Source organism: Melozone crissalis, unplaced genomic scaffold, assembly GCF_028551555.1.
Source record: "Melozone crissalis strain CALT ecotype California unplaced genomic scaffold, PUWL_Pcris_2 ptg000016l_1, whole genome shotgun sequence".
Taxonomy (NCBI): Eukaryota; Metazoa; Chordata; class Aves; order Passeriformes; family Passerellidae; genus Melozone; species Melozone crissalis.
In genome coordinates, this window is record NW_026535794.1 from 21296604 (window position 1) to 21313611 (window position 17008).

Genomic DNA, 17008 nt, shown 5'->3' on the forward strand with positions numbered 1-17008 from the left:
AAAATTTCTACACATGGGTATTCCTAGTGATTTTCAGTAACCAAAGATATTATCCTGCCATAGAGAAAATGACTGTTTCACATTAGGGGCAGGAAGAATATAGTCAGCTGGCCAGTGAGTATAAGTACAAGTACAGTGCATGGTTCTTCCAGACTGAAATTCAGTCACATTTGTACAATGAGAAGTCAGCTGTGTATTGTGTTACCTATTTCCTTTTCTCCTCTGATAATGGGAGGCTTCCTGTCAGCTGGGTCTCCATTCCACCAGCTGACAGGTGTTACCCATGGTGAGCAGCATTCTCTTTCTGCAGGGAGCATTGGGTGACTCCAGCTTGATCTGGTCTGAGCAGGACCTGCATCTCCACCACTTTAGCTTATACAACTACTTATACCTGTGTCAAGTGGGAAGGGGAAAACTCTGTTCTTCTGACTTTGGGGTAATTCTCTTCCTCTGTGTGTACGGACCAGAAACTGAGAAGGGGCAATGTGGGAGGGAAGCAAAACTGCAGGTTTTATTATATCAGTCTCTAGGATGAATCTCATATGAGCATTTAGCCAGCAAATGAGCACTGTGCAGTGTTTCATGTCCTGTCAGAGGATGTTGGCTCATCACTAGTGATGCTCACAGGATGTGTGACATTTTGGAAGGAGTTTTGCAGTGAAGTTGCAAGAGTATGAGATTAATTGCTTCTGATAAAGACATGTACAAAAGTGACAATAATAAGATACAGGACATATCAAATAGCAGAATGTTTACTGGTGATGCTACACTAGCTGTAATTAGATTGGATGGTCTTTAACTTATATTGCTTGCTGTGCCTTGGCTAAATAACCTGACATTAGTCTTTCTAGAGAAGTCATGGGTTTGTAACTAGTGAGATATTGCAGGCAATGACATAGAAATGTCATTCTTTCCTCTACATTCATCAGATTATTAGCTGAACAAACATATATTTACCTCCCCATCCTTAATGATGAATTACCTTGTTATTTGGTATGGCAGAACATAATCTCTGGGGAGGCAAAGTAGGAAGAATATCATGATTTTACCCTGAAGATCAGAGTCCTGCTGTAGAACTGACATATACTCCCTCCTTATACAAGAAAAATATTATTTGAAAACCACTGATCATTCTGTCTTTCAGTGACAATGTCCCTCTGTGTTCTTCTGCTGAGAAAGTACAACTGTCCTTTGATGTCCAGTCTGTTTAGCATCTGCTTTTATTAATTGCAGGGATGTCATGGATTAGGAATGATATTCTCCAATTTAGTACTCCCACAAAAACCATGCACTGCTCCCCTCTCCCCCTCCAACCAGAGGCACAAAAGACAAAGATCAAGGTTGACATAAGAACATTAACAGTATCAGCAACAAGAATAATGACAGAGGGTATAAGAAAAGAAATTATTCATACAGGCAAAACAGACCCCAAACTGTAACAGACAGTCCCAGACAGCTCCCTCTGCCAGGTTTCTAGGCCAGAGGGACCTCCTTCTTCCTGGCCCTGTCCCTGCCCCTGGCATTTAAATGATGGCACAGAACAATCCCTGTGTCCTGGCCATGCCCCCTCCCACCTCCTGCAAAAAATTAACCCTGTCCTGTCCTGGCCAGAACCAGGACAAGGGCAGAGCTTGCCCAGCCTTTTGCAAGATGCCAGCAGCCTGACAAACAGATAGCAAAATTGTGTCAGGCAGCAAGACAAATTTCAGAGCTCTCAGTGCAAGTTTCACCCCTTTGGTCTGTGCATCTACTGTCAGTGTTGGAATTATCATTGGGTTAATGCAAAAGAACATCCTATGAGGGCAACAACTGCCTGATAACAACAAATGCCTTTCTTCTGCTGCAAGCCAGGACAGAGCTCACTTAGGACCAGAGCACTGCCTTGCTTGCTTATTGTCAGTGTGCTTCAGCAGCCCAGACTCTTTCAGCAACTGGGCTCAAAGAGGTTAAAATACCATTGCATGATTATAGGAGGAATATTATTGAATGAATACAGTAATTAATATGGCATCTGCTCCTGAGAGCTGTTTCATTTCCTTCTGGTGGTAGCAGGATATGTCTTTTTTTTCCCTCCTTTTTTAAACCACAGTAGCATTCCAGGGATATACCATAATATCCTTTTTCTCCATCTGGGAATACTGCATTAGATAATTGCTGCTCACACTCATCTGGTCATCCTCTTTTTTTTATTAGCCAACATAAAAATATCTTACCCTGTTTCTAGTTTTACTCCCTGTTGCAATTAGTAAATATGCCTAAACTATATTAGGAGATTACCATTATTGCATTTTATTTATGACTGTGTCTTTCTAAAGTGCTGCAGGAATTCTTCAAGCACAGGGAATGGCTCTTCTTATGGCCATGCATTGATTTACAAAATGTCACTGGTAGTACATGTCCCTGGAGAAGCAGATGATGTATGAAATAAATCCACCAGGTCCTGCACCCAGACACCAAACCACAGCCTGCTGGCCATGCTGCAGTGCTATCCATTAACATATTATCATGCAAGCTGGCAGCACAACAGCACATCCCTGAATTCCTTCACGGGGTTATGGGCCTCCAGAAGAAATCCTTCAGTGTAAGACTGTAAGGATTAAAGTGACAATTCTCAGGTTTCTGTGCCAGGCTTCATATACCATTGCTATACAATGAAATCTTAGCCCATGCACTGATTTTCAGTGAGAGATCTGGATACTAAAAGGAGAGTGTCAGGCCAAAAAGCTGTCCACTGTAAACAGGACCACCTCAGCACTCTAATTTTTTGTTTTTCTGACTGCCTGCATTGCCAGAATCAAAGAACACTTTGGCTCTGCTGTTTGAAAGGTTACATAGAAGCAAAATTACAAATGCACACAAAACCCCCGACCCCTCACAACAGTTGAATCTGTAGTGATGCCAGGGCTGCTGGTGCCTACAGAAACCTCAGAAAACGAGAAGCACAAGTGAAGCCAGCACAGACTCCTCTTTTGGACTCTCAAAATGAGTCAGACCTTCATGGACTTTTCCACACCCTGCCAGCTCACAGCAATGTGACTTAGCCTGTTTCTTCAGAAAAAAACATGCTGCAATTAAATGCCTGTGAAATACCACCACATGATGATGGTGTGCACGCCCCTTGTTGGAGACAGAATATTTGGGACTCATCTAGTTCCAGCTGGATTCTTGTTTCCTTTGTTCTTCTGTATTCTAGATTTTGCTGGAAAGCCTGGCTGTGAGTCTGTCTGCTTATCACACTCAGCACAGACATTGCATTAAAAAAGTTACTTTGTGGCTGGAGAAACTCCATTTAAATCAGCCAAAGATTCCCCTCATCAAAAGGAAAACCCCAGACAGCTCAGAAAAAACCACATTGAATTTGTGGAAGGTCATGTGCACCCCCTGCACTGTTCCCATAAGCCAGCCTGGAACCCAGAGGCAGGAATATTTCCTATTTTTCTGTCTCCATTTGCTGACACCAAGCTGCAACTCTCTGTAGTGTCCATAGATCTGCATGATGCAAATTTTCTCAAATAAGGGGGGATTCCCAGAGCCTTTCCTGCCCTCTCTGGCCCTTTATGGTGTCAGTGTGATGTTCCTTCCCCTTCTCCTTGCAGTTCAGTTCATCTGGGCTGGCAGAGGAGAAGCACAGCCCTGGCACCGGTCAGCAGCTGCAAACTGCTCAGGCCACTCTGGGCTTTCAGAGCAGGCACATTCTCCATTCCTTAGGCACAGCCCCTCCCTTTGCAGGCAGCTTAGCCCACAGATTTCTGCTGAAGAGTAACTTTGGAAATGTTGTTGTCCCAAGCTCCAAAGCAGCCCTATTCCCTCCACCATGGATGGATTCTTGCTGCAGAGGAATCGCCTCAATTTCTGCTCCGAGGACAGCGGTCACTCCACCAAAATAGCAGCAGCCTCATCACCAGGAATGTGATCCCACTGCCACAGAGGTGTGGATCCCCAGGCAGTCCTTGGTCAGCAAAAGCTGCAGAGACACTTCAGGGACCCATCTGGATTCTGTCCACCACAGCAGGCTGATTGGGAGGAGGTGCCTTCCCCGTAGAGCTTTGGAGATTTAGGATGCTATGCTGAACAAATAAGGTTTTGAGTGCAGATTATGAGATGTACTGGCTAGGTGGATGTCTCCTAGGCATTCCTTTCTTCAGGAGCCAGTTATTTCCTAGTCCTGAAGGAGTTCTAAAATTGTTCTTAAACAATTTTAAAATTTAATCCAAAGATACACCCTGCATTTCTTACCTTCCTATAATTCATTAATCGCTAAAAAAATACTGGTTTCATAAAATTTAAAGAAATAGACCTTTCCTAGAAATACAGGAATGAGCAGATATGACTGTAGTTAAAAATCTTTGTTTTCTTTGAGAACGAAGTAAGTGCTAATGCAATAGATGAAAACTATTTTTTAAAAAATCACTCCAGTCTAATGTGGACTTCAACATTGCTCATAATTTTAAGAAGGCTCTGATTATTTTAGGCTCAGGTTACAATCAGGTTACAAGACAAAACATAGACTCAGATAAAAATCTTACTATTAAGAAAATAGACATTTATTTATTTATTTCCATATGTTAGATAAATCCCAGCACGATTAACTAGTATGCCTCCATGTGTAAGTGATGCCTGATGTCAAATTCCATTGTGCTATAGAACCATTTTATTCTATAGCACAAATTCCATTGTGCTATAGAATAAATTGGTTCATTAGTGAAAGTGTGTTATGGTGTGAAGACAAGAAAGGTGCATATGGCAGAGCATGAACTTTCATCATGGGGCATAAACATGTTTAAATAATCATATTAAATAATCATATTAAAGTATTAGTTAGAACGCGTTCTTTAGGAAGGCCTTTTTCTATGGCAATTGCAAACTCTTGTCATCATCCAAGCACAAACATAATCTTATTTTGTTCTCCTGTTTGTGCAGAAGTGTCAAGGCTTCATGCAGTCACTCAAAGTCTTAAGCTGCATTTGTTTCTGTGAAACAATGTCATTGTGGTGCTCAGCTAGAACACTGGGCCACATCCTGGAGCTTTAATTTGTTTGGATTTTCCTCTGGCTGACAGACCTGCAGGTTCTTAAGTTTGCACTTTACCCTACTGGAAGGAAATGTATTGCTTGGAAATTAATTATTTTTGGTTTTGTTATTTCTTGTTTTAACCATTAATGGTGATCTCTCTAGAGTGCATTATCTTACTTGGATGAGGATTTTTTTTTTTTTTGCTTTTTATTTTCTGGTAGTATATTTGTGGCAATGCCATCAAAATTTCCTTTCCAGAATTTCTTTTCCTTTCATTTCCTTTCAGGAAGAGCTATTCAGAAACCTGTAATCACTGCCTCTGGTGTTTAGATCCAAACAGTCCCATAGCAGCTTTCCCAGTTCTGAGAGGAAAGGGATACTTGTGTGTGTCACACTGCCCTGGAGGCTCCGAGCATGGGTGGGACACTCATGGCTCGGTTGGTTTGATCCAGGGCAGTGCCTCCTCTCCTGAGCTCTGCAAATACAGTCCAGGACTGCTGCTGCTGGTCCCTGTATGAAGGGTTTCTGACAGCAAGTAGTTTGTTTCAAGCCTTAGTTGGAGATAATTATTACTAAAATTGCTCACTGAATTATGATGAATTTGTGGCATCTGATGACAGTATTATTTACAGTACAGTGAAAGAGAACTGTCAGTATTTATAGCATAGATTTCCCCCTCATATAAAACTGAAAGTTTGTTTTTGAAGACTATCACCTCTTGATCAAGACTGTATGTTATTACTAACTAGTGTACATAAGCAGCTTTTTTTCCAGGGCTGATTAGGCATAGGCTTTTCCTCTGCAATGTTTTTTCCTGGTGAACAAAACAAAAAACATGCCTTTTCATAGAAATAACATTCTCCAGGAGAAAACTGATATTTTGCCTTACCCCTCCCCCACCACCTCCCTGTTCCCCACCCCCTAGTTTTCTGCCAGGAAAACTGAACAGATGGAGTCTTACTACCAGTCTGAAAGGCTCCCTTTCGCAAGACAGAGTAAGCTTGACAAGGCAGTCGGCTAGAAAATTGTCCCTACCTCGAGTATGTCCAAATGGAACACATTCCAAGGTTATTTTCCCCATTTTTTATAGATCTTTATTTCTTCCAAGTAGAGGAAACCTCATTTTCCAGTCAGCTCAGTCCTTGAGCCCCTGGTCGAGTTCTGGTAATGAGTTTTTCTGTGACACAGGTCATGCCCTTTTGCTTTGCTCCTCCAAAGAGAAGCGAACAGCTGTGGCCTCCAGGGCACCATTATTGGTCTTAGTGACATTTTTCCAGGCTGAAGAGTCAGAAGAGCCAAAATGCAATACTGGTGGCCATGGTGTCCCCCAGGAGAGCTACCCAAGCCAAACCCTTCCAGCAGCTTTTGCTGGTCCTGCTCTCCCAACCCATTCTAATGTACAGCAGATGGTTTTCGGCTGCCACTGGGCTGTGGGGCAGTCACACATTCATCCCTTAGAGAGCTGGTACCTCCCCTTTTTACCTTCATGTCAACCTATGCACTTGCTCCTAGAGAGCCTGGTAAGGAGTTTCTTCTAGCAGTTAGTGAGCTGTGCCCAATAATTCATTTTAACATGGCCCATCCCCCCTGGACCCAGGGCTGCAGGCTGCTGAAATGATGTGTTCTGCTTGCTGCTGGGCAATTGCTTTGCTAAAAAGGAGAGGCTAAGGTTCTGAATGTGTGTTGCAGGTGTCTGCCTGTTTTGCTGATTGAATTATCTGCCAAAATTATTATGAAGTGCTTGGATTTTCTGGTGGAGGCTAAAAGGTCCGAACAAATAAATATATTACAAAAGCAATATACACACAGAAAGGGAACAAGCACTTTCTTCCCAATGGGGAGCTGGAAGAGAGTCAAATTACCAGTTCCTGGAGTCAGTATGGTGCAGGACTGACTAATACACTGCCCCAAAATCCAATTGTCTTGCACAATCATAAGGAATATCTTGCCTCATATAGACTGCAGAAGAACCTTCCCTCAGTTTGCAGCAGTTTAAGATGACACAGCTGACAAAGCAGGACCTGACACAAGAAACATTATCCCAGATATCAGGAGAGAAATTATGGCTCATGAGAGCTGTGTGCAGCTTCAGTTTCCCTTGCCTGTGTTTGTGTGAGAGCAAAAGGTGGTTTGAGAAGTTCAAAATGCCCTGTGAAAACACACAGCTGTTCCCTTCATTTAGAAATGAAAGACAGCTCTAAAAAGCCAGCTGTAATTCTAGCAGTCGTGGTTCTGCCTCTCTCAATGAGTTACAGCTGGCCAGGCACTCCAATTCCCTGTGAAATCCTGCTCTGAGGGGGCAGCACGGCATGAAGGCATTGCCATAGTAACCATGCTTTGTGGCCAGAAAACTGATGGACTGTTTGCAGAGGAAATGACATAGAAATGTAGCATTCTCTGACTTAGATAAAAATAATACACTCTTGATGAATCAAATTGCAGGAGACGCATGAAGCTTTTTTGTTGTTGTTTGGATTTGGAAGTTTCTGGGTATTATTTAGTCCATAGTTCTTTAGAATGGGTTTGCATTTGTAATCACTAGAATTAACAGTACATTGTAAAAATGTATCTTGACATAGTTTTAGCTACTCTTCAGAGTGGTCTCCACATTGATTCATTCTTCACCATTCATATTTTTCTGGTGTAAGATTTCCTTGGCTTGAAGCCACAGAAATATGAGTAGTATACACCACAAATCGATCAAAGGAAGTACTATTAAAAAATCTAATTGGATCTGACTTGATTTCATTTTCTGAACTTTTGCCTTCAAAGAATGTGTAAAGCTCTCACCCTGGCTTGGAGGAAGGTCTTAACTGTGATGCTGGGCATGGGTCCTTCAAATTTTATATGGGGAAAGAATACAGATTGATGTTCAGCATATTGCCATCTAATCTTTAGGAAAATTTCATATTTATTTTCAAACACATCTGATCACTGCCAGCAATGTGTCTGTAATTAGAAACTTTCAATCTTTTCTGATTTCACTAAGAGAAACCAAATAAAGTGATAGTTCTCAATTTGCAATACACTTAGCTTGCTTTGAGCTTTTCATTGTGTTAGACTGATGGTCACCAGTCATTAAATAGGCCACAGAATATTATCATAGAATTATTCCTGCAATTTGACCCTAACTTCTGGCAGAACTAAATCTTTTTCTTTAAATTAAAAGCCCCCCAACCTTTAAACTAGACTGTCTGCTAGAGAATTTGATACCATTCAAGTTGATTTCTTGGTCCCAACTCTGTTTTAAATGAGTAACAAGATTTCTGAAGATTCTGCAAGATCAGCTTCTTCAGCAGAAAGGATGGGGGGGCAGAAAGGCTGGGGGTTAATGATTTATTTTCATATGAGAGTCTTCCAGAAAATATGCATGAAAATTAGCAGCTAGCATGGTCAATCAATATTTGCTGAAATGTATTTCCATAGTATGACGTATACAGTACTGAACATAACAGAATTCTTAGTGGAATCAAAGATATTTGGAAAAGAGATTTGAATGGGGAGCAAAGATAAATAAACCTTTGCTGTTTTTCTGGAGATCATAGATTTTATTCTTTGCACAGAGACAACTTTACGGTAATGGCTTCAGAAAAGAGAAAAGTTTTTGTTGAAATTCTGTAAGGAAGCATGCCAAAAATGCACAATGAGAATGGTCAGATGTGGTTTCTGTGCCAGTAATTTTCTGGGTTGTGTTAGGAAGATATGCTTTGTAGGACAAAAGATCAGATGAACTGTTACAAAGTGATAATAAAGGACAAGGGTTGCTGTTTTCCTAAACTTTAAGAATCATAGTAACCAAGGTAGAAATAATAAAGCAAGTCCTAACTTGAAAATAACCAGCAATCTGATATTGTAAAACAAAGGCAATCTAGCTAAAATGTTTCATTTTTACTAGCTTTGCAAAAATTACATTCCTCATGCCTGAAAAATGACAGTGAGGTATGGGGTATTTGGAGAGAACACAGAGGTATGTTCAGTGTGATTTGCTGGGTTGGAAAAAACTTCCAAAACTAGAATTTGAAATACCATTTAAACCTGTCTGGAGACAACAAATGTAAAGAAGTTAAAAAGCTCTAAGCATCTGCTATCACACCATCAAATTATGTATTAAGTGTTTTCATTTAATTGTGACTATATGACTTCCTTCAGACATCATTTAAGTATTTAAATACAGAAATATTTCCCTAGCATTTTGTTGTTTTGATTGTTTGGTTGATTTTGGATTTTTTTTTAAGAGTGGCAATGTTTTAAGAGTGGGATGGAAGATTCCTCATCTGTAATTGGAAAACATAAAAGTTTTTGGGCTGGCTTTATCTGTCTGATCACTGATTGTCAAAATACCAGCACATAGGGTATGACAAGGAAATCAAATTTCAGTAGCATGGTTCAGTACAGTTTTCCTCCAAATCAAGACTTCAGCATGAGATTATGAAACCATAAATAAACTCATATGAAATCTCCTTGTGTTTTTGAAGATTTACTTTACTTCTGGTTTCCAGTTTGTCCTCACTATTCTAGGAGGCCATTGTGATGTTGACTGCTTGGTTTTCTCCATCAGAAGCCCAGGAAGTTCTCATGTCACCTGGCTGCAGCCTTAAACAGATAGAGATGTAAACAGAGTTGTCACCAAGGGGTTTGGAGGCACTCAGCCTGTTAGGTGCATGGGCAAATCAGACCCATGACACCCTCTTTTTCTTTCTATTTCAGTTCATTGCCACTTGCCCTTTATCTTTTTCCCCAGCAACCCCCAATACACACCAAAACAGAAACAGCAAACCCTACTGTACACAGTGTGCAACCAGGTTTAAAGACATATTGGTGTTGTATTTACTCATCATTTTACTCAGATCTTTCCACACTCCCCAGGCTCATATATTCCTGTGCAAGGGTGGCCAGTGGGAGAAGTGTTACTATTTTGGGTTTGTTTGTTTTTGTTTTTTTTTTTTTTAATCCTGTACAAAACATTGGGAAGCTGCTTAGTTGCGGAGCTTCTTTTTACTCACTGGCATTTTTTTTTTAAAAATTTCATTTCAGCTCTATGATGGGCCTGATGCACAATCCAACCTGATTGGCACTTTCTGTGGACAGTCTCTTCCATTGGCAGGGAGCACTACAGGGAGCAGCCTTCATGTGGAGTTTTACTCTGATGGACTGAATGCTAGGAGTGGGTTCCAGATGCTATGGCATGTTGACGGTAAGTGAGCCCCATTTCCTCTGGGAAGGTTTCCTTCCCTGGATGTGTAAAGGAGTTCCAGCTTATGCTACTCTATGCCATCTAAATAGAAATAACCCATTGCAGCTCTAAATCCATTGCATTTCCTCATAATTGTATGCATACTTTCCCAGTGGATGTTTCTGCACATGTACACCATGACAGATCAGCTGATTGGAGACTGAGAGCTATTAGGGAAATGTGCTTCCATTTCCAGGAGTAGGCACAGGGAAGAGGGGTGTGTCTAGAATTGCTCTAATGAACAGGAGATAGATGCTGTCATGGGTAACTGTGAGTGACTTGAGCTTTTAATGGGAACATTCAGCCCTCAGTCTCACCCATTTCTATAGACTTCTGTTTTCTGAGCAGGTTTCTCTCTAGTTTAATTCAGTGGTACTTGTTTCCTGTGGTAGTGTCCACTTCCAGCTGCCCCTGCCCCATTTCTCTGCATGAAATAGCATTGGCCAGGATGTGCATTGGGTGTCTGTTCTTTTGTTCTTGCATGTCGTGAAAACTGTCACAGGCCCTATTAAACAGGCAAGCATGCAAGCCAACTATAAACAAATCTGTTAATGATTGTAAAACAGCAAACTGTGTTTGCAGTTTCTTCATAAGTGAGGTTACAAATGTAGTATTTTTCGCTCTGCTTATTTAACAGCAGTTGTGTGTTGTAACAAGGTTAAATTGTGTGCCATTGTACATTCCACCAAAGGGGTTCCAGCCTTGGAAATAATTAAGTTGCCCCAGTTGCCCTGTCTGTCTCATCAGTCAGCAGCATTCGGGTTTGACTGTGTTTGAAGCAGATGAAGAGGGCAGCAGTGGGATGGAAGCTCCTTGCTCTAGCACACACTGCTGGAGCTTGCAAAGGGCTCTGCCAGCCCCCCAGAGGTGCCTTGCATTCAGCAGGGGAATGAGGGAGCGTTTCTGGGTAGGGGAGGGACACAGGCTGGGGGTGGGATGTGTAGCAGGAGCCAGCAGGGGAAGGGCCCCAGCACAAAGGTACCTTCTTGTGCTCCGGGGTGATGTCATCCCCGAGCTGCACAAAAGAAGAAAAAGCAGAGGCTTTTATGCACAGCCAGATGACATCAGTTCCATGCAGTAGCCATGGTGCTGGGTTAACTTGCTTTTCTAAAGCTCTCAAAGCTTCCCAGAATCTGCCTGCATGGTAAACACTCTTGTGCTTTCTCTCCTTTCCCAGCCCTCTGCTGTCCTTTTCTTCACGGACATTCATTTCTCTGTCAGGCTGCTCTGCCCTTCTGTTCATTCCCGTACACTGAGCTCCACCCTGATGCTGCACAGAGCCCAGGCTGCTAATGTGGGGCTGTGTCTAAGCCCAGACCAGGACCTGTGGGGTCAGATAGGCCTGGCTCTTAGGGAATGTCATTACTGGCTCAGAACATCACAGCTGTGACAGCTTGCAATATGAGTGCAAGTTCCTCCAGAGCTGACCACAGTTGTCATCTTTTTGTTCATTCCAAAAATTTCCTTTCCTTTTCTCTGTTGGTGTCATGCACAAATACAGCTATTCCTCTTACTCTTGGTGGCTACATTGCCTGGTTGCCCCAAAGTAAATAAATTAGATATATCCCTGTGGCTGGGGTACTATATTTACCTCTCCCTTCTGAAAATCTTTCAAGTTCATGAAAAAAAATTCACAGGAAAAAGTCTCCTTGTCTAGGGGAGCTGATCAGGAGATGCAGCCTTTGAGTTGGGTATTTCAGAGTGAAGCATTTGGGTCCCTTCTTTCCTGAGGGCAAATTCCTAGGGCAATTTACATCCAGATCTGGTAACATCTCACCTGACAAGAAAATAACAGAGCTGCATATGTTGCTGAGAGAAGGGCTTTTATTTCTGCTCAAGTGACAAATGTGTGCTCTAGAGTTCAAGCTGCTGTGAACTATTTCTCAGGCTGTCCCTGTGCTCCTTAACTGGCAGTTGTGAAGCCTGTAGATATATAGAGATATATATCAAGGACATTCCCATGTTTTGATGGTAAAGAGAGCAGCACTAATGTTTTCCATGTCTCTGATAGTTTTCTTCAGAGACTCTTCCCAGAAGCTTTTTCACAGTTGTGAGGTGGTCAAAAAAAGAGAAAAGCTTACCTCATTGATAGCTGATTGGAATAGCCTTTCCTGCCATAGATGAAGCAAAACTGTTTGGTTTAAAACATTTGCATCTGATCTTTACAGCTGCTGAGGAAACCTGCTTTAAAAAGTGCTTTCTTTAAAAACCTAAAGGCTTACACAAAGACAAAATTAGTCACTGATCTTAAGAGAATGCTGTTATTTATGCCTAAAAGTATCCTATGTAACTTTAACTTAAAAAAAAAGAAATAGAAGTAGAAAGAATAGAAATAGAAAGAATAGAAATAGAAAGTTCTAGTGCAGAGAAGTAAATTTAAAAATTAATTTGGTTCTGAAATAACATTGTTCTTCTAAGGGAGTTTCATAGATGAGGATGGATTTTAAAATTATTTGGCTAAATCACTAATGTTTTCTTCTGCAGTCAAGGCTCAAAAGGATTATTTGCCAGTGGAAAGCTTGAATCTGCAAGGTGCTTATTCTCCTTTCATTCTGTTTTAGGAAGTTTAATATAGGCAAATGTATATGGGACATATATTGGCCCTTTGAGAAGGAACAAACTTGTGATAACAGTCTGGATATTGCAAAGATGGAATGCCAATCAAATTGCTTTCCCTAAAAAAAAATCAAGAGGCCAAGAGGGCAAAGGTCTCTGAGTGCAAAATTACACCAGTGCCAACTGTCATATCTGAGGAGACACATATTTCCTGCACACATCACTTACCTTATTAAGCAATGTGCATGTAGGGCCTCACTGCTTTATATTTACATCTGCATTGCATTGCAAGCTCACTCATTTGGCTGCTTCATGGTCAATAGACCTTTTAAATTTCATTGTCTCTTCTCAGTCCAAACTTGCACCAATGATTCTGCTTTCTGTTTCACGTTGTCAGTATATGTGTCAGGTCAAATGTTAAAGTTTGTTGGCTCTTCAGAGAAGCACTTCAGAAACAGAGGTTAGATGAAGATGCAGAAGTCATTCACTGGAGACATTTTTCAGGCATCCATTAGGATTGCTGAACAGAATATCACCCTGCAGGTCAGCAAGGGAGCTGAGGTCCAGGTTTTCTAAGCCTGAATCATAGCTCTGTTGTTTATTTCTTCTGTAAGCTTTGACAAATTGCCATTTTATCAGTTTCCAAAAATGAGTATTCCTTTTCAGTGTCTTTCTGTCACATTAAGTCCAAGGATGAGCAAGGTCTGATATTAACAAATCAGAAGCAGGGGAAAACCCAAAACATATCTCACTTGAATTTTTGCTGTCTTGCATAAACCCTTATCACGTAAATTATTCTATTTCATCCATTGGATAATATTCTGTAACCAAACCTACCCAAGAGAGCCAAAGTTTTCAGAATCAAATCCAAATTATACTTCACACAGTATTATTATAGTACAGGCACATGTTTATAATACATGCTCCTTGCAGTTAGAGTCAGCTTACATTTACTGAAATGATTCACCCTGAGCACCACAACTGGAAAAATCTGTTCATTTCCCTAACTTTGGTTTTGCAGGAACAGTGCCAGTTCTCTTTAACCTTTATGGATGGGACTTTTCTAACATGTGGCTAAAACCATACCCGTGAATAAATCTGAAAACCTAGCAAATAATAGAGTTTTCCACAGATTACAACATTTCTGTTCAGCTATAATTATTTTTGAGAATAGGGATTCTTCTTTGGTTAATGAACACCATCTGCTAACCAGACAGGCAGCAATATGGAAAGATCTGTAAATCATTGCTTGCACAATCTTCAATGAATACGTAAATTTTAGTCAGAGGAAAGCAAAACCACCAAATATATGTTTTCTAAGTTTTCTGTTTGTTGTCTGATTTCCTAGCAACTAACACCAGAGTAGGTAGTAGTTTTCAGTATTTTCAGGGGAGTTCCAGGACCTTTACACTACTAAAAGAGTACCTCCCCTTTCTTGTTTTTTTTCTCTGTTTAACTGCAGGGCTGAAATGTCCAAAATTACTTGCAAGGAGGTTGGCACAAACTGGTCATATGCTGTATGCTTGCAGTTCAGCTGCAAGCAACTTTTCCACAGTGCAGCTGTCTGCGTTTCACAGCACACAGCAAGACCCTGTATTTCTGTGCTGAGAAAAACTTTTAAAGATGTTTCACTAGGAGCAGAATGGCTTGGTATTAATCACTATTATTTCAGTGAAAGATGAAGTAATGCTGCTATTTTTTTTTTATTCCTAAAGATCAACAGGGTTTTTTTGTCTTTTGTTGCTATAAACAGCAAAAATTCAATTTTTTTCAATATAATCAAACTTTTATTTGATGTTTGCAGACAAATACAAACATTGGGAGAAGGTTTGTATTCATGTAACTTTGTAATCAAAGTTTCATAAGCATTTCAAAAAGTTCATTATTTGAGTTTTCTCTTTTTGGCACTGTAGAGCAATCCTGCAAGTGAGCAAGTGAGTTTAAATTGGGAACATATGTTTTAATCTCTTAAATATTTAGGTAAATATTTTTAAAAATCAACTAGCGTCTATATTTTCAGCAAAGTGCAACAGAATTGACTCTTACCTCATCCTTATAAAGAGCAGAAACATCATGCACAGACTTCCTGGCAGCTGGCCAGAGAGTTCAGAGATGGTGCTTCTGCTCTGATGTGGAGGTTTCTTGTGGCATATGCTGGTCAGTCAAAAAAATTCAGGTGTGAAGTTCACATATTTGCAAAGATCAGTGAGCTCTTTTGTCTGCTATTAGTCAGTGAATGCTTAGGCATAAACTCAAGTAATTAAGATCTTTTTGCAAAAAACTTATAAGAAATTAATCTCAGAGACCTAAACTTTACCTTCATTTTGCTGAAGCACTTAAAAGGAATCACTCAATTACATTAAAAAAAAAAAAAAAGAAAAAAAAAAGAAAAAAAGAGAAGAAGCCTTTTCTGGGAACAGTTTTAATTAGAAGGAAAGAAATGAGACATTAAAAGCAGTTTGACCTTCTTACTCGTGTGCTTCCAGAGAATGTTGATTGAGCTCAGAGGAAACATAAACCTCTCTGGAGAGGGAGTGTGAGTAATCTGAATGCTACCTGCAAGGGTTGCATGGAAGAAAGGTCTGTGCCTCAAAGAAGAGCATACAGGCTTTCCTCTCCTCTGAGCCATTTCAGGTTTAAATAAAAACGTCTTTTGTGGCTATCAGGAAACCCTTAGTAGGAGAAGCTGAGTCATAGCTGCCTGTTAGGTTTTAAAATGTTCCCAGCTTTCTTTGGGCTGAGATAAATAGCAATTGGCTTTGTTTTGCCTGCTGAAACTCCCCTGATCCCTGTTCCCACCCCCTCAGGAGCCGAGACATTAAGTCTGGTTGTTGAGAAATCTTTCTGTTTCCCAAGCTGGAAAGCAGCTTTTTCCTCCTGAGCTGAGCTCTGCCCTTAGTGGCTGTGTAATTCCAGCTGCTCAGGGGAAAGAAAGGCTGCAAATTCCACTGAGAGGCTTCCCCAAGGATGACACCTTTTTTTCTCCAGTTGTAAAACCTCAGCAACCTGGTTTCTTTAGAGGGAAATCTTCTAAAGGCACTGGGAGGAAAAAGGGATGGTGGTTTGCACTGAAGCCTTCTTCCTCTCCATCTCACTATGAAACATGCATGGATATCAGTCTCAGGGGATTTAACATCTACCTGTGCTGACAGCCTCAGGGGAGGAAGTGCACTGCCTTTTTCTCCATAGAGATCAAAGGCAGGATTGGTGTAAAATACACTTAAAAACCTCTTCAGTTCCTAAGTTGAGATGCCCAGTAGCTTGACAATGTAGGTTGGTGACTGCAGGGCACCTCTGGCTGCTCCATGTGCAGCAAGGTGGAAAAGGGAGGAGAGGACTTGGCCTGTGCCAACTCACCTGTGAGACAACTTCAGCCGTGTAAAGGTTCACCTGGATTAGTAGGAGTTCTCTTGTTTTAAAGGTGCTTTGCTGGGGGATACTGTGTGATGGACTGAGAGAGATCAGTGTCACATAGCTGGCATGGCCTCACATCTGTATTTAGATGTCTCCTTTTTTAGCTTAAAATAGATTCTTGTAGCTTTGCTCCCTTTCAGACCTGCTGCTCTTTCCCCTCACAGATTTGTGTTTTGCAGTCCTAGAAGTCCTATAGCCAACTATGAAGAAATCAAAGTCAGGTTTTCCATGTGAAACTGAAAAACTCAGTGGTAGAAATGATGGTAAATGCTTCTGAGGCTTAGCAGCCACAAGTTTGGCATGAAAGACATTAAGGAAAATACTTGCACTTAATTGAAGATCTTGATCTACAGCTTCCTGAAATATGGTGTAAAGCAGAGCAATGGCCTAAGACACCTTATTCAAATTGCAAATTATTCTGAGATTTAATAGAGATTAGTGGTTTTACACATCTGTGTGCATATGTGGAGCAGATCAAAGGAGTATTTTATTTGGTTTGTGTTATGAAATATCTCCTATAAATAAAGGCTCTGATAGAGATGCTATTTATCACTTCTGACATACCACAGTATTTCCCTCTGGGAATATAGAGCTCATGGTTTGTGAGATGGTTTTCTTAAGTATTTTGGGGCTTTTCAATGTGACAGAATCTTTCCTCTGGAGATGAAGCCAAAGAAATTGATGGAGTGTGGGTATTACAAAGCTCAAGTGAACCTATGAATTCTGTGTAAGCAAAATATCAGTGCCTAAATGAAACACTTGGGGGGCTTGTAATGTAAAGAGCAAAAGAAA

At 40.8% G+C, this 17008-nt stretch overlaps 1 protein-coding gene across 1 annotated transcript in view; it reads left to right on the top strand.

The window, feature by feature from the left end:
• The window catches only part of CUBN (cubilin), a 142990-nt gene that overhangs the window by 46495 nt on the left and 79487 nt on the right, over positions 1-17008 (top strand). Inside the window, 1 exon segment of the mRNA XM_054273929.1 lies at positions 10048-10207. Coding sequence (XP_054129904.1) covers positions 10048-10207 — 160 coding nt within the window.